This window comes from Podarcis vaucheri (assembly GCF_965113315.1).
Source record: "Podarcis vaucheri genome assembly, chromosome: 6".
In the NCBI taxonomy this organism is placed as follows: domain Eukaryota; kingdom Metazoa; phylum Chordata; class Lepidosauria; order Squamata; family Lacertidae; genus Podarcis; species Podarcis vaucheri.
Window position 1 is genome coordinate 25,625,745 of NC_138764.1, and position 22,412 is coordinate 25,648,156.

Sequence of the window (22,412 nt, forward strand, 5' to 3'; positions counted from 1 at the left end):
GTATACTAGTCATATTTCACCAACTCAGCTAAAATAGGTAAGACGTTGGTGTATACACTACTATTAGAATTTAGACAATGTTTTTAACTTTCTGCATATAGTATCATAATTTGAGGAGGGAATGTACTACATAAGAGGCAAAAAGAGGCATATATCTCGCAACCTTATTTCTGAGTAACATATGTATTGGGAAGCTAATGCCAGAAAATATAAATTTCCTGAAATTTATGGAAGCACTTGGGATTCAGATAGGATTGATTAGCATTCAAGGGAGGTGACCGCTCAATATTTACACCACAGAGAGTTGGCAGAAGCAAATAATTGTACATAAAGCTGATGCTTGTCTTAATTAAAGTGGTATAATAGGTGTTGGGTAGGGTTGTTTTTTTCCTAGTGAGCAAAGCAGTTTAGCAATGACCAGATATAACTCATTTTGAAGTTCAGAGTTTAAACCTAATCAATATGTATTTATAACAAGGAAAGAAGTGAATAACATTTATTACAGGGTGGCAGCTAACAGTAATAGATAGGAGTGCCGATAGTTAAGCTTATTTTCTCCCCGCAAACAATCACATCTGACAAAATATTTACCCTAAGGGCTTTTTTTATATAATTGCTCTTATTGCTTGCTTGCTTATGTCTTGGTACACTCCCCTTCACTTTTCCTAGGATTCAAAAACTGGTAGAACCTCAAAATGATGCTTATCCCACACACACTCGCCTAAGTCTGGTTGCTCCAACATATCTAGTATAAGAGCAGTGTGTGGTGCATTTGGAACAGCTGGTACATAATACTCCTTTGAATGCTGATGAACACAAAGGGAGAAAACTGCAGCCAAATCAGACAGCCGCCCAATAATAAAGAAGCCCATTAAACTGTAGGGTAAAAGTGGTTGCTTTTCTTAATATGGTAAAGGGTCACAGTCTATATTTTTGTTGTGGCATAAATAGGGTAGTTTGACGACCTGAATGCCAGTTAATGACTGTGTGTTACAAACTCATATCTCCATTCTTCAAAAGCTTGCCACTAAAAATAAATATCACTATATCAGCAGTGCAAAGTGTGAATTGGTCCTCAGATTGGTCCTACAGTTTAGCAGGCACTTTATACTATAAAATATATTTAACATAATTCTTAATCTAACCAGTCATTGATTGCACTGGGCTTGGGCATCTGAGACTGAGAAATCTCAGTTAACTTTGGAAATTGCCCAAATCAGTTATGAAGGCCCAACACCATCGCCTGTTCTGCACGTCTTCATTTTCAAAATGCACTTAGAAACACTCAACATGCTACAGGCAAGATTTTAATGCAAAAATGACCTTGGTACCAGTTGGAAAGGTTGGCCTCATTAGTCACCTGTCCTTCTCAATATGGCATGAGGAGCAACAGCCGAACATCCATAGCTCAACAATATACCCATATTGCTTCTCCATAGCTGAGGTTCATAAATGTGCTTTGATTATGCCCTAGCCTTTAGAGCAGGCATTGCCAATCTGATCCCCTCCAGATGTTTCAGACAGCACCAGTTCCAGCCAGCACAATTGCATGGTGCTGGGCTGACGAGAGTGTAACTCTATTGCAGTCAAAAACACCTCAAGGGCACCAGATTGGGCAAGTGCCACTTTAGAGGTTCACATATCCACCCTGTGAGTTCCCCCTGCCATCTATCCTCAATATAAAAACCACATCCTTGTGTCATTGCCCATCCCATTAATAATCCATATTCATGGTGCTACAAGAAAATGGAGGGAAATGGGTAGGGGGAATGTACCATCAAAGAATAACCTGGGAATTTCTCCAACACGATTTGGTGATTTTCACAATACCAGTGTGTATCCTTTAAAATTATCTGCAACTGCAATACAGACTGTAGAGAATGATCCCCTATTACAAAACATAGCAGAAGCTAGGTTCCCATGTAGGGAGACAATGACTTACTTAGCACCCAGGTTAAGCTGATGGACAAAAAATTGAAAGCCTTTGTCTGGATTAGGTGGAAATTTCCTTAGTTTTGAGGAGACTGCAGACACCCAACTACAGACATGAGAATCAACACATATCATCCATACCCAGGATTGTGGTGAAGTTCTCTCCATCTTAAGCATGATCTTTAGCCAAAGTCCTTCCTGTACTTTTGGATTATGGTTAAGGAAGGAGAGATCTTAGCCACAATCCTAGGTTCAGATGATACACTCAACCAAACGTTGATTAAGCTGCTGCACCACACTACACGGAAAGGACTGGGGAAGAGCAAAGTAGGTGCAAGCTCCTCTCTGGGACATTTGCACAGTCCTGGTAAGCCATGGTTTGGTTTACCATCACATGTGTGCTATTTTGAAGTTGCATTATACTTGCCCACTCCTACTGTGAATAACTCAACATCATTGCCCAAGCTATGGCTTGGGAGCCCATCGTTGCTTTACTTGGTGATAACGGTGATTAAACATGCATGCACACTCTGCAGCTGAGCTTTGCTCCTTAAAATATTTCCATTCTAATGCCTGATCAGCCGTGGATGGCATGGAGTAGCTGGGCTGCTCACCTGAGCTCTGTCTTGGTACCAAGGTGGAGATGCACGGCAGCAAGGTTGTCATGGTGCAAATGTGCTGGCAGAGTTGATCTGCCACTCCTACTGACACTTTTGCACTGTGCCGACTTCACTACAACCATGCCATTCACCCTTTTCATCCTGGTATGCTGCAGTGAGTCAGCCAGCTAGGGGTCAGGTGAGCTGTGCAGCTGCGGCCATGCCATTTGCCACTGCACATGACACTGATGTACATGACTGCATGGAGAGAATATGAACCAAATTTTGGAATGAATTGAATTGGCATTGAAGTCAGTACATACCTGTAAATTAAGCAGAATTGAACCACTAGATATGGAGAACAGTTTTGATGCAAATCTGAATTACAATCTACAGATTAAATTAGTGGTTTCTGCTAATTAATTCTTTTCAGCCGTCTTGAAATCCTACCAATTTCTTACCAAATTTCTGTTCTTTCTTTTTGGACTGCAAGGTATATAAGAGCAAATTAATCCTTCCAGTACAAAACAGACCAGCTTTTGGTAAGCTTTTTAAAAGAAACTTAAAAAAAAACACCAATGAAACATTGTGTTGTGTCCTTTAGCACTATTACGGGCACTCAGTCTGTTAGGACATATTGGGCGATTATAGGCCAGTCTTTTCAGAAAAAGCCATGGGTTTCAAGTTAGCAGTAACCATCTATCAATTCCAGAGATTATGGCATGATTTACTGTCCCAGCATGGTGTATTCTCTGATTTTCTGCCTCCTATGAAACATTGTGCTTTCCTTTTCTATTGATGTATCAACTATAATAGTTACAAGCAGCTACAGAAAAATCAATAGTGGACTTTCATTACTGAGCACATAAAGTAAAAGAGGACCCACGCTGTGATAGTCTCTCGCTGTTAAATAGTCACTGACTGCAAGGTACACAATAAATGTCTGTTATTTTGGTCTAAATGAAGGATGTCTGAATTTGAAACATCAAGTATCTCAGATTTTGGACACAACCAGGGCTTCAAGTCAGGTTATCCTAGCTAGCAATTCTTTCCCAAGGCAGGTAAGAAGACCAATCTGTCTTTCCTACGGTGGGATCTGGGTGTTGTGCCTTTTAAAGGCTAAATGGGAAAAATGAACATTCAAACGACATTTTCCATGTGTATTGTGTTGCAATCCCTCTGATGTGTTCGCCTGGGTTGAACTGTGCATTTTAATTGTGTTAATGTTCACCGTATCTCAAGAGTACCCTTTGGCCTAAGCTGAATGGTGCAATAACCTGTGTGTTGAGCACTTAGAAAAGCAACAATGATCAAGGGAGGAGAAAAAGTTACAGGGTATCACTATAAATGGCTTAATTTAGGGATAGGGAACATGTATTAGAAGAATAGGATGCCCTGGAATAGTTTTAGAGAGCAGAAGCTACAACATTTTTCATTTTCATATTTTTATATACCATAATGCCAGCCTATGAATAACAACAAAACTAATATTTCTGAAATGCTTCATGTTTCATGGATGTTTGACCCTATAAACGTTTCATGTTAAGAAATGAATTCCTGACTCTGAGTAGTGCACAAAAGTTCCTTCTTATCCTTTATGGCTTCCTAGCAATTCCAGTGAAAAAGAGTTATTGCTAATCTCAAAAGTTCAAAATCAGAAGACTGCTCCTTTGGAATCATTAACTTTATGTAAGATTAGTTGTTGTTTTTAATGGGGAAATGCCACTTCAATGTGACACATCTCCCTCTAATTATTCCGTGGTTTACTGAAGTACAACAACACAAAGCTGAATAAATGAAAATTAATGTTGACTTCTAGAAGTTCCAAGTTTCCCAAATTCCAGAATTTGATCACATGGTGGCCTCTTCAGAAAAGTGGATATCCAGTATTTACAGTTTGTCTGAAAATACTGTTTCCCTGTTGTTGTTTTCCAAAGTTATAAAAACTTCCCCTTAGAGAACATGAGATGCACAAACACATCTTGAAAATCATAAAGAGGTAGCTTTATGCAGTGTTTGACCTAGAAGTGTCCCATAGTTGAACTTATATGGGTCTATGCTAGAGTAGCTTGGCTGAAAGCAGTAAAGAGCTATTGTGATAATCTTAACATGATGCGGAGGGGGAATCGGAACCGGGATAAGTCAGAATACAAACCCTTCCATATCAAAGCTCAGCCCCTTCCAAAGTTGGGCCTGGAGCATATTTGGGTTTGATCCTCCAGCGAGACCTTGCTGCTGCCACATGCTAACCTCTCCCTGCTGAACAGTCTCTTTCCCTCCTGTATTTACCACTAAACCATACCCAATAATTGCAGCAGTAAGAGCAAGGTACTGGGGAAGTTTTGAAAGCAGTGTTCCAGGTGCTAGGCTAGGAAACAGTTTTCCAGGGCACATCGGTCCATAATATACCTCATTGCTCTGCTGCTTCCATGTAGCCTGATGGAAAAGGCAGCAAGAGAAGGGGGGGGGGGTTCAGCACATGAGGCTGGGAATCTGTCAGAGTCTTAGTACAACAAAGTTTCACAATTTGGAATTGAGCAGGGAAGAAACATTAACTGGGGTAGGGGAAACAACTGAACCCATTTCCAAACCAAACTGACGGGTGTTTGCCCACCATTTATGTTAAATGACAGGTTTCTGTAGCTAGAGATGCTGCTGAATCCTGCCACAAGGCAAATGCATATACACTATGGATCCACAGATACAAATGACATATTTCCCAAGGCATATATGCATATATGTGTGCATATACAGTGGTGCCCTGCAAGACGAATGCCTCGCAAGACGGAAAACTCGCTAGACGAAAGGGTTTTCCGTTTTGGAGGTGCTTCACAAAACGAATCTCCTATGGGCTTGCTTCGCAAGACGAAAATGTCTTGCGAGTTCCTGCGGGAGTTTCCCCCCCCCCTTTTTCTAAGCCGCTAATCCGTTTATCAGCTGATCCGATAAGCCGCTAAAAGCCGCTAATAGCGCTAATCCGTCAATGGGCTTGCTTCGCAAGACGAAAAAACTGCTAGACGAAGAGAATCACAGAACGGATTCTTTTCGTCTTGCGAGGCACCACTGTATTATTAAATTACATAGGCCAGGGGCCAAAAGGTTATGTTTGGGTTTCATACACACTAGGAGACCTTTGCCTGTCCCATTGGAACCTCTTTCGTATCCCAAAAACTTGCCTCTGAATATCAGAGAATCACATGAGACAACATTCAATAAACCACAAGCAGATGCATTTAGAAAAAGCTGGCCATGTGCACCCCTGCACAAAAACATGCTTTCCATTTGCACACTAGGCTCTTTAGATCCCAGCCATTATACCAACACTTACTGATGTTAACTTGGCATGAGCAGCCTCTCGAGGAAATCAGGCAGTCAACAATGCAGTTTTTGTCCCCTTGTTGTTGATTAGTCAGAAACTACATTCTAGTCAGTCCCTGAGTCATATCTCCTTTCTTTCGGTATGCAATCTTAATAACGATGCTTCACAGAAGAGGAAGCACGTAAATGCCCTTGAAGTCTGATCATTCTTTTAGCTTAATGCCTACTCAGGCAATGAAACATTATTATTGAGACATTTTCTTCCAGTGGCTGTACTGGTGATTAGTAGCTGCTGACTCAGACTATCAGTGGTTCAGCATCCTTTGATCCCAAAAGGAGTGCTTCCATGTGGTTTATTGTGAACCACTGCGCCAAAAAAACATTTGTGTTCCACTTGGTCTGTCATAATTTGTACCAACATGAAGAGTGTTTTATTTCATCTTGACATCATCTGGTGCCACAACCTATAGGACCTTTAAAGCCAGAGTGGAGAACCTGGGGCCCTCAAGATGTAGCTGGACTACAACTCCCATCATCCCAGACCCTGTGGGTTATTGAGAGTTGGAGTCCCAACAACCTGTGGCAAGCCAGAGGTTCCCCATCCCTGATCTAAGCACTCCTGCTCAGTTACTTCAGATATGGATTGCAAGATCACCAAAACAGCTTTAGTATATGTAAACTTTCGACACACGTATTTCAACCAAGGAACCTGCTGTGGGAGGAGGCACAGTGTATTTGGGGCACATATATAAAACTAGGTTTTTTAAGAACCTAGACAGCATCTTAAAAAGCAGAGACATCACCTTGTCCGTATAGGTAAAGCTATGGTTTTCCCAGTAGTGATGTATGGAAGTGAGAGCTGGACCATAAAGAAGGGCTGATCGCCGAAGAATTGATGCTTTTGAATTATGGTGCTGGAGGAGACTCTTGAGAGTCCCATGGACTGCAAGAAGATCAAACCTCTCCATTCTGAAGGAAATCAGCCCTGAGTGCTCACTGGAAGGACAGGTCCTGAAGCTGAGGCTCCAATACTTTGGCCACCTCGTAAGAAGAGAAGACTCCCTGGAAAAGACCCTGATGTTGGGAAAGATGGAGGGCACAAGGAGGAGGGGACGACAGAGGACAAGATGGTTGGACAGTGTTCTCGAAGCTACCAGCATGAGTTTGACCAAACTGCGGGAGGCAGTGGAAGACAGGAGTGCCTGGTGTGCTCTGGTCCAGGGGGTCACGAAGAGTCGGACATGACTAAACGACTAAACAACAAACAATATAAAACTATTTTTCTGGTTTTCAGTAGAAGCTGGATTTGTACCGCCCTACTTGGCTAGCTGCTATATTAGTCACAAAACCACTCCACCCTACCTTATCTAAGCAATTTTTAAAGCATCAAAGGTGTTGCAGATAAACCTGCCAAGCATCACACCATCTCCCCTGCCTTCTCAGAGAAGTTAAAAAAGAAAAGAAAATCATTGAAAAATAAGGTTGCAAATATTTGAACCGATAAGGAAAATGCTTCAGAATAAAGACAAAGAGGGCAACTCACCTAAAGCTAGGGGGAGTAGCAAACAAGTCAGCATTTGATCAACGATCTCTGTTCATGTGCCCCTTTAAGGAGGGAACACAGGACAGGAAAAGTATTAACTACACAGCAGAGGGAGGGAAACCAATTCCCACTTGTTCCCGCATGCTTCTGTAAACAACCTAGTATAGTTTCTCTCAAGTCCTATAGCTTAGCAAATCTTTCTCATGCAGGGTTTCATATTGTATTGCTTTGTTAGGGTCCTTACTACTGTGGAATCCCCAGCCCACTGTCATTATAACAATTAGCAAAGCTAAAATTTTAAGCCACTCTCATAAAAGCTTGAAATGCCATTAATTACATGCAAATATTACCCCCCCATCCCAGAGACCAGAGGAATACCTTTGAGCTAATATTTATAACAAGAAGTGTTCGACTGAGATCTCTTGTAATTTTCATCATACCTGAGGCTGTTTTCCTCATTCGATTAGCTGAATTTATCCTGAGGCAAGCCAGACATCTAGTACCAGCTAAATTCAACAACTGGAGCTTAAAATTTGGCTTAATATATCCCCATTTGGATCTGCCTGCTTAATTCTCTTTCATATGATAACATTGGTTTATTCATACCACGGACTTGCCACTTGAATGAACTTAACCACATATCTTATTCTAACAACGTAAGAAAACTTCATGGGAGAAAAATCATGTAAGTTCCCAAACGAAACTAAAATGAAAAGTTGAGTATGAGATATACATATTTTGTAGAGTGATGGCAGAATTTATTCCCCAGGAAAAACTATTTTTTCCATTTTCCCTTTTGGCAGATATAGATTAATTTTCTAAATGTACATGGACTGGCTCATGGGGTTTCTATAAGAGTTGCAGAGCTTTGCTTTGACCACAGAAAACATTTATGTAGATGACTTTCTTCAGAAAAGAAAAGAAAATGCTTCTGTTTCTTTTTACACAGGCACATTCACCACTTTGGAGAAGTCGTTATGGCTTGTTCCTTAGACTTTTCATCAAAACAGCTAAGACTTAAGTTTCCAAGTGAAACACTCACTACAGTCATTCTCTGCAATTGGCAAGAGAACATAATAAATGCCCTGTTGGATCAGACCAAAGGCCTGCCCAGCATTCTCTTCTCCAAATGCTCATCTAGATGCTTATGGGACATCCACAAGATATGAGTGCGCTAGCCCTCTCTCTCACTCATGATCCCCTGGTATGCCAGAGGTATACTCAAATGAACATATGGATATACCCCACCCATAAGGTGCTTCTTCCCCATTTGGTTCACAGGAAAAGTCCTCTCTCTATTGTGGTTCCATTTATTGAATCAACTGCTCCCTCAGTGGTGGAAGAAAGGCATATGCTAGGATGCACACTCATCTTCCCATGTTCAAAACACAAAGCCCTGGAATTGCAAAAGAAGTTCTTCCCACATATTCATTGCAGCATGTAGTGATTTGTTACAAGATACAGCCCAAAATGCTCATCTCTGTATGTCAAAAAGACATTGTTCTTGGTTCAAAGGGTTTCCAATCTAGCAAAAGAAAGAAGGCATAGATGATCTGTTGTGAAAGAAGGTACCATTTTACATGCTTTTTCAAAAAAAAAAAAATTAAAATGAAGAGAATCATAATTTTAAATAATGCACCCGGCAGTCTGATGCCATAAAATGTTGTAAAATGTGCTTTTATTTGAGTTGTGAACTGGTCTGTAACAAATTGTAATTCTAGCTATCCTTAACAGTTAGAAGCTGAAATGGGATTCACACCAATAATTGCAGCATTCCTCTACTATGTAAGCATCTTAAGCTGCATTTAAGAGAAAATATCATTGAGCCTAGCCTATTATTTCTGCATGATTGAAGCACACTGGTTGTTGTAATGCGCTTTAAAAAGGCAAGACTTCCAAAACAATGTATCCATTATTTGACACTCCAATGAACTTTAAAATATTTTATGTCCACAGTAAAAAAGGGAGAGAGGGAGGGAGAGGGAGGGAGGGAGAGAGGGAGGGAGAGAGAGAGAGAGAGAGGGAGAGAGAGAAATCACGCTTGTGTATTTGGTCTTAGGCCAGGAACAAAAGTTTCAAGTATTAGTGTCCTTGGCCCAGATTGCTCACTTGTGGGTTCAATTTAAAAAACAAATCTCCTACTTGCCGGAACCTCAAGAAATTAAAGGCCACCATCATTTTCCTTATATAGGAAATGTTGACTGCTCGTCAGCTGTTCACTTGTTGACATTTCCTGCTTGCTTATTTTATTGGGTCTTTTTAGTCTTTTACTTTGAAAAAGTGTGACAGCAGCTAGCAGCATCCATGACCTTATCTTCTATTCCCACCCATCTGAGTGTGGGTCTTTCCACCTTACTTCCTATGAGAAATACTGTGGTCATCCATCTAGCTTACCTTTTTCCTTTTTGAGGCCTAGTTGACAGCAGGGGTGCCAACTTGAATAACAAGGAACCATATCTATATTTACAAAGCCTACATACTTTTAAAAATAAACCGTCTTATAGCTAGTTTCCCTTGGCTGCTGATACTTCAGTATATTTCCTCCCAGATACTGATTTCCTGAATTAGTTGCATTGCTGATCTCACCAAATCAGGGACCACACAGTGAATACAATGATGTTACAAACCTATATGATTATGTCAGCGAGGACAATTGAGGATGAATTGTGTAAATAGTTTTCAAAGGAAGTTAATTTATTTTCATTGCACATCTTGGATGTTGTACAGCTAACAAGGTGTGTTGGGGGGATCACTAAAACTGAGAGGCCATGTCTCAGCACTTGCAAAAAATACTTGTGAAAGACTTGGAGTAGTTGCAGCTGGCTGATTAATCCACATAATATCTCACAAATGATTGCACGATTTGATACCATGGAAAAGCATTAAATTGTATGCAGCTAAGTTATACGCAGAGTATACTCATTGCGTGGGAATTGGGTGGCGCTGTGGGTTAAACCACAGAACCTAGGACTTGCTGATCAGAAGGTCAGCGGTTCGAATCCCTGCGACGGGGTGAGCTCCCGTTGCTCGGTCCCTGCTCCTGCCAACCTAGCAGTTCAAAAGCACATAAAAGTGCAAGTAGATAAATAGGTACTGCTCCAGCGGGAAGATAAACGGCACTCTGCTTCGCCAGAAGCGGCTTAGTCATGCTGGCCACATTACCGGAAGCTGTACGCCGGCTCCCTCGGCCAATAAAGCGAGATGAGCGCCGCAACCCCAGAGTCAGCCACGACTGGACCTAATGGTCAGGGGTCTCTTTACCTTTTATACTCATTGCAACACATGAATCATGTCCATTAATTTCTTTTCAAGGTATGATATAATCCATTAGACTGAATCCAGTGCTACAGCTCCATTGGTCTAAAGACTTCCATGTGCACAGTGGAACTTCCTCTTCCTGTTCCCCCCTCCACCACCATCACCACACCCCCTAAGAAACAGCCCTGAGGTGTTTGGGGACCCCTCTGAATAGATTTTGGGGGTGTAGGGGGAGAGGAAATGGAAGTTCCACTGCACCAGTGGAACCCACTGGCACAGCATTGGGTTCTAAGGTAACATGAGACAAAGTGTCTGAGGTAACATGAGACAATACAATCGTTCTGCCTGAGGTAATGAGAGGCAGTACCAAAACTCCATCTGAAGCAATACAAAAGCCTACGGTGTGTTACCTGTGAATGGCAAGTTGCACATGCATGCCACAACTTGTTACCACCATGCTTAAGTGATTTGCATGCATCTATGAAGCAATGCTATCTGTGGAGGTGGTCTCATGGCAGCAACATAGGAAAACACTCGTAGCATTGACTTCTGATCTTTTCTGTGTGGACATGTTCTATATTGACCAAGTAAGAGGCCCATTTATTACACTTGCTTCTGGTTATTTAACTACATTCCACTATACATGAAGGTACAAAGCTGTGAGGGCCATGTGTTCAATAAGTGCACCCAGTAAGATATCCAAGATGTGCAATGAAAATAAATTAACTTTCTTTGAAAAGTACTTACACAGCTCCAGCACAGTAACCATTTTCAGACCTAAATCTCTCATTCCCTTTCATTTTTCCTTTTCAAAATTCCCAAACCAGTCTGCATTCTCTATAGATTAATAGTGCACCAAATTTCAGTTTTTCATGTCTTGAATATAAGAGAGGAAGGAAGCCTCTCTGAAACCTAAATATTTTTATATTTCTCCCCCTCTAAAGGCCAGACCCATTTTTTTAAAAAAATATGCTAACGCACTCTGTGCAAGCTGAATTTCATATGCAGAAGCTGGAGCTCAAATCTCTGCTTTGTGGGGGAGGGACAAACCATTGAAAATTGGGAATGCTGACAGACCTTTAGAGTGACTACAGAACTAATACTGGCACCTCTATTTAAAAAATAGTCTTTATCTTCAGAAGTAAACTATAGAGGAGACAAAATTCAGTGTTTTGACAGAAATGCTACTGCAAGTGCTTGTAAAAAAAAGTAATATATTCCACAAGACCTCAGGGTTTACTCTCCAATAAGGATTGGGAAAGAGATGCGCCCCACTGTGAGCACACAGTAAGACGGTTTCACATAAAAAGTTGGTAATTAGTCCCTGAGTGAATAAAGTGGAAGAGATAAGAGATTGGTACTTACTGATGCAACACAAAAAATGTTTTTCCTTGTAGTTAGAGCTGAAAGGGTGAGTGGGAAGAAGGATGCCATTTCCACCATTTTTAATTGTACAAGACTTTTAGAACTTGGAAGTGCTGATTTCTTAATATTATGCTTAAGCACAGGGACTCACTGTTGAGTATTCAGATGTATAAGCCACCTGAATACTACAAAAAGCAGAAGTGCTTTAAGCTCCAAAGATTGTCTTGTTAAAGTTATAGATTTGATTTCATGACATCGCAGACATCAATACAGTTCTGCTGGCATTGCATTTGTATCTCCCCAACATTTGCCATTAGTTTTTCACAGTCTTTTTTTCCAGAAGGTAAATAATTTTCTATAAATAAATCAAATGCCTCCACCACCATCGGTGCGACTAAAACTTATTTTAAAACATCAGTAACAAAGGGGGGGTTCTTCCCTCCATCTCCCACTACAATGTAAAGGAGAGCAAAATGATCACTTAGTATGCATTTTCATGCATAACCTATTATGGATATCATTATTTAAAAGGCACAATCTAAAAAGACAAACCTTATTATGATTTTTTGCACTAATCTTAAAGTCTTTGCAAGAGACACCAGAAGTTCTCTGAGAGGCATAATTTATTTAATACTTTCCCTTCAGTGTTAGTCTTGCCAGAAACTTGTCTTTCACCACCTTGCTTGTTTCATTTTTAAAAATAAATCAGACTGCTATGAGACATTTTATTAAAAAGCCATAAATTCCCATGACAAAACTATGAACACATTTCAATACGAAATAAGAGCATCGGACTTCACTAACTGACTCATCATTGCACATGTAAATTGTCGTAATAATATACTGCGATTCTTTCCTCTCACACCCACAACCCCCGTTTTGTTTTTCTTCATCATTTATTATCAATACCTATAGAGCTAATGGGATTTGCCTCAAGTCTGGTAATATGACCTCAAACACATTCAATACTTTATGAATGAAGACTACCTCTGGATCAAACACCTTCAGAGCAGACTGTACTCTATTCTAAGATCTATGCCATCTTTTCACTGCTATCAAGGAACTCTGTGCAGAAACAGAGATGTAAGGACTAGCCATTCAGAGTAATTTACTTTTGTATACAAAATGCTCTATGCAATGAAAAATGAATGAGAAATGGCCTTACCTATAAATACAAACTGAGGAGGCAGCAGAATATTTCAAGTATTTACGCTATGTTGGAAAAAGATGCGGTTCACACACAAAAGTTGGGACTGCAGGGCAAAGTTTGTTGTTGTCAGTTACATACCTCCTGTCACAAGTACCAGCGATTGGTTGTCAGCAGTACAGTTAGAAGTCTTTGCCAGGTTAGAAGACCCATCATTTGAGCTGTACCATTTAGCAATGCAATTTAATGCAACGTAATGAAAACACTTTCATTTGGCTGGTTCATGCATATGTAGTGATGGGAGGCTATCGTATGATTTTAAACCTGCTTAAACACCTGAGCATGATCTCTCATCTTCCCGCACCCCCATGGCTTCATAGCCAAAGATTTTTATTTAATTCTTTAAGAGAGAGTTGTGCTAAAAAGTGGGGGCTGGTGGAGTGGGGACAGCGTGTGATGGTTAAATGTGCATTGAAAGTGTGAGAGAGGACCCATCTATACATAAGAGCAGAGGTTTTATGCTGCGCCCAGCCTGGAATAACCCTCATTAGAGAAGCATTTCCCCCCTCAGTCATTTAGAGACTTGCCTTTTAGAGAGTTACATGAGCCACATCACCCAAGCCTAAAAAGCAGGCTTCTAGAGCAGTATGTTGATGTGAGAGAAGGCATTCCAGCAATCAGGTTTGCTCCAGGATTCAGTGGTGACGATACTGAAGCAGATGAGTAAGTACAGGATGTGTGGAAATATTTGCAAACTATTTGACCTCCAGAAAAAGTCAAAATCATCTGACAGCTAGAAAAAACTAATATATAGACATCCAGCCACCATGTGATGTACTCGTCAATCTGTCTAAAGGACAATGGTTTCAATTCAGGGGGAAAGGGAAAGAGAGGGGGGGGGAGAGAGAAGGAAAGAATTTAGTAATTGAAAAATGTATTTTTGAGGGATTCAGGTCAAGCAGGTTATTTTGGCAGTCACTGGAGTGTACCAGATGGTTCATTAGCATAAGGGTAGACAAGTCAAAGGCTTTCAGAATAATTTAGGAAATGTCAAAAAGAAACAAGATCCCTGTCATATTTTATTAGAATTAACTGCATCATATCCTGGACAGAGACTTCACCTTGGGTCAGAAAAATTAATACAGAATTATATGAATTGTGTAATATGTCGGGTTAAAGCTACGCCTTCCTCTGGGGACTCATTTGCTGGCAATATATTACAGTCCTCTATGTTAGGAGTCTTCAGCCTTTGCCTCCATAAGATGGGGGGGGGGACAGCTGACCTTGCTCAAAATCCATTGGTGTCTAATTGATCTGAGGTATATGCAGAATTTCAACAAGAAGCTCCACTAAAGCTGTGCTGTGATCATTTTCCCAGGAAACGTGGCAGAGGGATTTAACCTGAATATTCAACAGCATGTAAAGCATCCTTTTGTCATGAGCAAAATACAGTGAAACACCATTTTAAATAAACCGGAGTTAAAATGTGTCTTTTTATTTTAAATACATATATAATGTGATTCTGTCTCTCTCTTTTTTTTACTTTTTATTCAGATGTCAAAACCCTAGAGAACTTCCAGCTGGTGGAAGGTGTTCAAGAACAAGTGAATACTGCTTTGCTGGACTACACAATGTGCAACTATCCACAGCAGACAGAAAAATTCGGGCAGCTTCTCCTGCGACTCCCGGAAATCCGGGCAATCAGTATGCAGGCTGAAGAATACCTCTACTATAAACACCTGAACGGGGATGTGCCATGTAATAACCTCCTCATTGAAATGCTGCATGCAAAGAGAGCATAAATTATATCCTTTTAAAGCCTCTGCTTTTGAGGAGAAAAAGCAAAATACTCTGAACTACTCCAAACGACACTAATTAAAAAGAACTTGGTTTAAAGGAACTTTGTCCCCCCCAATGGTGTAATAATCAAATACTTAATAGTAAATAAGTGATGTATCAGGGTATTTGTATTGCAAACTGTGAATCAAACCCTACACAGTCTCCCCAAAGGAACATGTATAGGACTTTATCACTAGAATGAAAGGAGATTACAAATGGATATGGATACCGTTGCCAATGACAAACAAACAAAAAAGGAAGGAAGGAACAATTTTTGTAAGTTAAAACTTTTGCCAGTTGCCACTATTGAGAAATTTAGGAACAAGTTTTATCTGTGTTATTCAGCTAACAGAGCAAAGGGATCTGTATGAACTACATCCCTTCTTGTTAGCAGGACTGAAAACACCTCTGATGGACACAAAACTGCAGTCACCCTATGGCATCCTTCCAAGATCTGCATTCTTATCTCTCCTCCAGAAAGGATGTGTAGCACCAATCTAAAAAAGATCTCAAGTAGGCCACACACACACACTAGCACCACCAAAACAGCCTAGGGTGGGGGCTTTGGGGGACTGTCTGTAACTCAGGCCTGCAAACAGCTAATATTTAAAAAAAAATGTTCATAAACTAGTGTGACATTCTTAATATGTTTCCAAAGTTTGTTTTTGTCATTGTGTTCATGTTGATTGTCCAGGCAGTATCCCTCTTCCACCAATGGGAGGAGGAACGGCTACAAGCGTCAGAATTAAGCTGCTCCAAAGCAACCGCTGTAGGATCATGTTTCCAGTGCAGCGGCTCAAGCTTTGCTGAAATGGCTTCTCAAAGCTTTTAGTGCCAAATAATAAGCTTGCGGATACTACTCAGCCTCTTGGCTGTCATCGAAAAGAAAAACAGTATTTCTTTCTTCAAGGTTTCAGTCAGCAGCATCTCTTGATCTGCTGCACTTAATCTGCAACCTAGATAAAATGAATTACTTGGATTTAATAAAGCAATTAATTTCAGTGGCTTCAGACTGTGCCACCGAGTTTTGGACACAGTGATGAGATGCACAAGTTGCTCGCCAACCTGTGGCTGCCACGCCCCACGAGCATCTATGCTGTCGTAACAGCAGGGCTGCATCACAAAGCTAAACACAGACAGCTGGGCATCTATTACAACCTCTCAAGGGCTCAACGAACACCCTGAGTTGTTGGTTTTTGTTTTTGCTGCCAGACAGAAAGAACAGGAGGTTTGTCAAGTACCATATTACATGATTGGTGGGTCTCAGGTTGTGCAGATCTTTTCTAGAATTGCCGGTCGGCCACAGCTCTGGCCTGACAGAAAGCCTGTACAGTGGTACCTCAGGTTACATACGCTTCAGGTTACAGACTCCGCTAAGCCAGAAAAGTGCTTCAGGTTAAGAACTTTGCTTCAGGTTAAGAACTTTGCTTCAGGTTAAGAACTTTGCTTCAGGATGAGAACAGAAATCGTGCTCCGGCGGCACGGCGGCAGCAGGAGGCCCCATTAGCTAAAGTGGTGCTTCAGGTTAAGAACAGTTTCAGGTTAACTACAGACCTCCGGAACAAATTAAGTACTTAACCTGAGGTACCACTGTATCAGGATCCGAAAAGTCAACAAAAGTCAGACATGGCCAATTCCTGGTTAAAGAGGACCCTGGATTTGGAGGGGTCCTAAGACCCGCAAGGGCCCTTCTATATTGGTGGGCCCTGCCTATGGGCTTGCCTGGTAACTGGAAGGGAGGTATGGATGCCATTTTAAATTCCACACTATGTCCCAGAGTGGGATTGCCAGGCACTGGTGCCAGTAGGCCCTGCTGAGGCATCTTAGTTTGCCCAAGGCTGATAACCTGCCAAATTCTACCCTGGTTCTAGCCATGATTAACCAATTCCATCTGGGGTCTATCCACTTGTTTCTGAACTCACTATAATTCTAGGGATTTCTGTTCATTCACTCTGCCCTGAGCTGTCTGTTTTAATCCCTGGCCCTGCCTCTGGGCCTCACAGTCCTGGTGTGGCCCAGGATGCATGTTATTGAAAAGTTGCCAACTTTAGATGACTTCATCTCAGGGACTGCACCAGTGCAAGGGGAGAATGCAATGCATTATACAATCATACAGTTCCCTGTACTGGTGTAGCACCCCACTGTGTCAGACAATTCTGCATCTTCCCCTATCCCTACAAGCTGAAATCCAAGTACTTCGGCTTTAACGAAATTCTGGGTCACGTTGTAGGTAATAAAAGACCTTTTTTAAAAAAAATAAATAAATGATTTTACCTATGCAAGATTTAAAAATATTCAAAATGTATAAGCTGGTTGGTTAGTATTACTGGTAGTTTTTAGTACAGTCTATGGATTCAGAAAATACATTTTAAACCAATTATTCAAACAAAAATATGTGAGGACAGAAGAGTGATACTGCCAGGTCCATGTAGACCAAAGTCTGCTGCAGAACAAATATTGGAGAAGGACAAATAACTCTCTATCCAAAATGAAGATATCAGTATTATAAAATGCAGTGCCACTGTTAAGAAAGCTTTGCCTTATTTCAGAATTCTAAATGGTAACTATACAGATGCAGATCAACGTATGTTTGGGGGGAAAGTATTAATACTTTACATATTTGAAGGGGGGGGGAAGATGATGGTTGTTTACATTTGTTAGGTCCTGGGGTGGGGGGAACTGTGATGATGTTGCAAAGCAGTGATTTCCTTAATGTTGCTTTCTGATTGGTAATTAGTTTACCAGTACTTAATTACTGTATGTCGTGAGACACTAAAATCAATAAGGGAATCTCATTTATACTTTAATTTTTTAATTTTTAGATTATTGGCTGCACAATCATTTGTAGAAACTGTATTAAAACTTCTACTCCCTTAGCTTTGTTTTTTTCATGAGGATTGCTGGCTTTTAAATAGTTTATTTATATTGTATATCACAGTTTTCATTGTAGACAATTATGATGCTAATTTATTGTTCCTTGGTTTCATCTTTATATAAAAATATAGCCAGAATAAAGAAGCCAAATATATGTGTTTATTACAGCATGTCTTCAAGTTAGTGGAACATAGTTCAGGGACATACAAGGATCTTTACAGTTTAAGATCATTTGCTTGATTAAATGTCTGTAAATCTTTATAATTCTAAATGTGGTTTATTTAAAATCTATTTTAAATTTAGTGATTCGCACCTTCCTTTATTTCACGTGAGCCTAGTGAGGTGCATTCTTACCTGAAAATTCTTTTCTAAGCAGTGGACACTGTATACCAAAGACAACGTTTATTTCTTTTGTATTAGTACAGAACAGAGAGTTTTATCACCCTATGGATCTGGTCTAATAATCTTTTACCTTGTGGATCAGAGCCATGAGGGAAGTGTGGGGAAGAATGAAGTACGAAAAATCCTTGCTCATACAAAGTGGTATTCCCTTGTCTGCCCTGCTACCAATACTTCTGCTGTCCCATGACTGTCCACCCTCAAACACCCTCACTGAAAGTCAGCCTCAGGCTGACTTTATTGTGGTAAAAATAAATATTTGGGATCAACAGAACCATTTTACTGAGGAACTTTGGACTAGTGGGCATCAAACAACAGCTTGCCATGCCACTTGGAGCGTCTCCATCAAAACTAAGGAGACACTTGGTAGCTCAGTCGGTAGAGCATGAGACTCAGTCTCAGGGCTGTGGGTTCAAGCCGCATGTTGGGCAAAAGATTGCTGCATTGCAGGGGGAAACGACTAGATGACCCTTTTGGTCCCTTCCAACTCTATGGTCCCTTCTATGATTATATGAGATTTTTGTGGTCTACTGTTTAATGAGGGGGTGGGAAATAAAAAAATCTCACTAGAAATGCTTAAGTCCTTGGGTGCATCTAAAATAGTTATTTGGATCCCAGCCAATAAAATCCAAATAGTTGACAAATTACATATAATGTCTCATCCTTCCAAATGGCAGAACTACTCCACTTCCATCATCATAAGAATACTAATTATGGTGTTCACCTAGCAGCTGGTGAAGGAGCATTGGTAGCTGTGCTGAGAATGATGGTTGGGAAGAGCACTTTTTGTTGGTACCCAAGTCTCCTGGAGGATGTCTGCCTGAAGAACTTGCCCTGGATTCTATCATTTGTTTGTGCAGTAAAGATGGGTGGGGATAGCAGACTTAGCCAAGTCTAGCATGTGCAGCTCTTAGGTATCTGTATCATGCACCATCAATTCTGTCTTAAGGAGCTTTCACCCTACCTTCTCTATACAAATGGGAACATTGCTTTTAAAAAGAAGAAAATAAATGAAGTTATCAACAGTGGCATTTAAAAGGTAACTAGGAGAGTGTTCAGTTCGCATATAGATATGGATGGTGAGGATTTGTACACTGTCACACACCAGTATTTTGTAAGCCCTTAACTTTTTTGTTGAAAACCATGGCATATTTTACTGAAATTATGAAAGCAGAATAAAACCACTAACAAAGCACAATTATCTAATAGACACAACCATATCATTAATGTAAGGATGTTAAAGGCAAAGAATGATTAATGGAAACAGTTTCAAATAAAATAGAGAACATATTAGTCAATATCTGTGGTTCCGAGAAGCCCTCTGATAGCCCAAGCTTGCAAAACTAATGTTAATTGTTAACCAATTTGTAACAATACATTTACTTACAATTGCTTTCTTGATTACATATTAGTAAAAGCAGACTAAAATTCAAAGGTTTTGGCTTTGGCTGGTTTCTTATAGTTGTTCAGTGTTTGTAACCAGACAATCTGTAAGTGTCTGAATATTTGTATTACAAATATGTTCTGCAGCTGCCTGGCATTTGAATCCATGCAACCCTTTTAGAATGTGCAGTTAGTTACTTGTTAAAGTTCTCTTACTGTATCTGTGAAGTTCATGTTGTCTCATGTCAATTCTTGCCAGGAATTTTCTCAACACCGATGGATTTTTATTTCCAGTATTTCAATAAATATTGATATGGCCATTCTGATCATTTTAAAATTGTTTCTATGACAACTTCATTGTAAAAGAAAAAGAGAGGGAGAGAGGGAGAGACATCCCATAGCAGAGGTGGAGAACAATATTGATGCAGAAAGATCTGTCGTGCAGTCTCCTGACATCACCAGCTAAAATGTTACTATCAGGTCTCGAAAATACCTCTGCCCAAGACCGTGGAGAATTGTAGCTAATCAGAGAAGACAATACAAGGCTAAATGGGACAGTGATCTAACTCATTAAGAAGGATTAGAATTTACACAAAATAATATTTCAGACCTGGTCCGCAGGAAAGTGTAGAAAATTATGTACTATATGGTTTTGTAAAGAAAGAATAAGGAAAGTTTTCTCTAGAACTTGTGGACATCCAATGGAGTTGAATAATGGAGGATTCTGGAAAAAGACAAAGTACTTTTTCACGCGGTGCATAGTTAAAACTTACGTTATTCATTCCCACAGAAGGCAGCGATGGCCACCAATTTGGATGCCGTTCAAAGGAGATTAGACAAATCAATGCAGAATAGGGCTATCAATGGCTGCTAACCCTGATGACTCTGTTCCACCTCCACTGTCAAAGGCAGCATGCTTCTGAACACCAGTCGCTGTCAACAGCAGGTAGAGCAGCACTCCAGATCCTGTTTATAGTCTTTGTACGAGCACCTGGCTGGCCTCTGCGAGAACAGGGTACTGGAATGGATGGGCCACAGCCTGATCCTGCAGGGCTCTTTTTACATTCCTGTGGCATCAAAAGCAGCCTGCCTACAATGATTCTCTCTCACAGTTTTCACCTACAAGCTGAATGCCACCTGACTTAATAAACTGTTTTGTTTTGCAGTCCTGGGCAACAAAACTTGGCTTACTTGAAGCCTTGTGAGTACAGTGCACGGTCTTAAAGCTCTCACCTCGCACATCATCACATGCAGCCAAGCTACCTATTTTAAATTTACTCTTTTTATCTTTTAAAATGTGGCATTAAGAACTCATCGTTGTTTTATGCATTCAGTATATTTTTGGAAATAGGATCCAAATAAATTTGAGCGTCAAACTATTAACCTTGTTTTTTTCTTGCTTATGGTCACAGCCACACCATTGAGTTCTAGCACTCTTATACAACAGCCACGGTCTCCCACCAATAATCCTGGGAACTACCATTTGTTAAGGGCGCTGAAAATTGAGGTTCTGTGAGGAGCTCTCCTAACAATTCTAGGCACCCTTAGCAAGCCATGACTGTAAAGTGGTATGAGAAGGCTTTAAACATATGGTGTAGTTGTGACTTTGGGCTAAGCAGTGGGGCAGCAAGTGGAGACTCTGAATGTCTCTGGTTTGCACTTTCAAAATTTGGCATCTGCCTTGCACCTGTGGCTTAAAAGTAAAATACATGATCATTATCTATTATACATGTGGTATCCCTGTTCCTGAATGTAAAAAAGTAGAATGTAAATGACAAGGCTATATACTAGAACCTTCTCCCTGTGAAATATTTTGTTTTAATGTGAGATATTATTCAAACACTCATTCCCACACAAGCAGACTGAAATCACACAGATAGTCATTTGGGGATAATGACTGTGTAGCTTGGTTTTCATTTATTGCTACCTCTCCAATTATGCTTAATGAAATACTAAGGCTGGAATACTATATCCACTTCTAAGTCGGGCTTAATTTTCAGTAAACATACATAGGATTGCACTGTTAGGCTGCAATCCTATACAAAGTTAAATGGGAGTCAATGGGACTTGCTATAGATAAGCATTCTCAGAGGGTAACTAATGAAAACAATCAACTCACATATTTGGTTCTCGTTCCTACCAACTGTTTTTACTTGGTGGTGGGGGGAGACGGGGGGCAGAGGAAAGAAATGGCAAGACAATAGAAGAGGCAGGCAGCAAACACAAGAGTTCAGCATAACCTCTCATCAATGTAAATATACCTGATAGAGCCAGGGGCAATTCCTGAGTTCTCCAAACAATTGCCAGGAGAGCCTGCCAAGAAGACAGATGTTGCTGCTACTAGAAAACATGGTATTTTGGCTCCTGATCACCACTTCAAAAACAGAGGCAGCATTGCTGACGTGGGAGGTCAGATACTGCTGAAGGAAGATCAGTCTCCCCTCTCTGGGCTTTCTGGGACAAAGATACTGTACCACTTCAATGCAAGTGTATGTGAGGGGGTGAAGCGGGGAGACACTACCCTAAAGTAAGAGTGGAAACAGAAGCCTGAATCTAGCCCATGTTCAACATCAAAATTTGTAGCCACAAACTGTGGGAAGAACTTGGGCAGCAGATGTCTTCTTTTGGTCCTCCCTACCTGCAGTAGCTGAGCTAGATCATCTCCCTCTGCTATGCTAGTGCTCTACTTGCAGGGAGTTTGTGTGGAATCATTCAAAAACAGCATCCCCTTCCGCTACACAGTTGTACATTCTAG

General features: G+C 40.6%; 1 protein-coding gene and 1 long non-coding RNA gene across 12 annotated transcripts in view; one reads left to right on the forward strand and one right to left on the reverse strand.

Annotated features, from left to right (window-relative positions):
* NR5A2 (nuclear receptor subfamily 5 group A member 2) overlaps positions 1-16,380 on the forward strand; it is a 114,146-nt gene extending 97,766 nt beyond the window's left edge. For all 4 annotated transcript variants that reach the window (XM_082225512.1, XM_082225515.1, XM_082225514.1 and 1 more), the window contains exon 7: positions 14,717-16,380. In XM_082225512.1, the coding sequence (XP_082081638.1) occupies positions 14,717-14,964 (248 nt within the window). In that variant the 3' untranslated portion in view covers positions 14,965-16,380. The remainder of the gene's footprint in view (positions 1-14,716) is intronic.
* The window catches only part of LOC309533909, a 126,650-nt gene that overhangs the window by 61,198 nt on the left and 43,040 nt on the right, over positions 1-22,412 (reverse strand). The gene's annotated exons all lie outside the window — the stretch shown is intronic.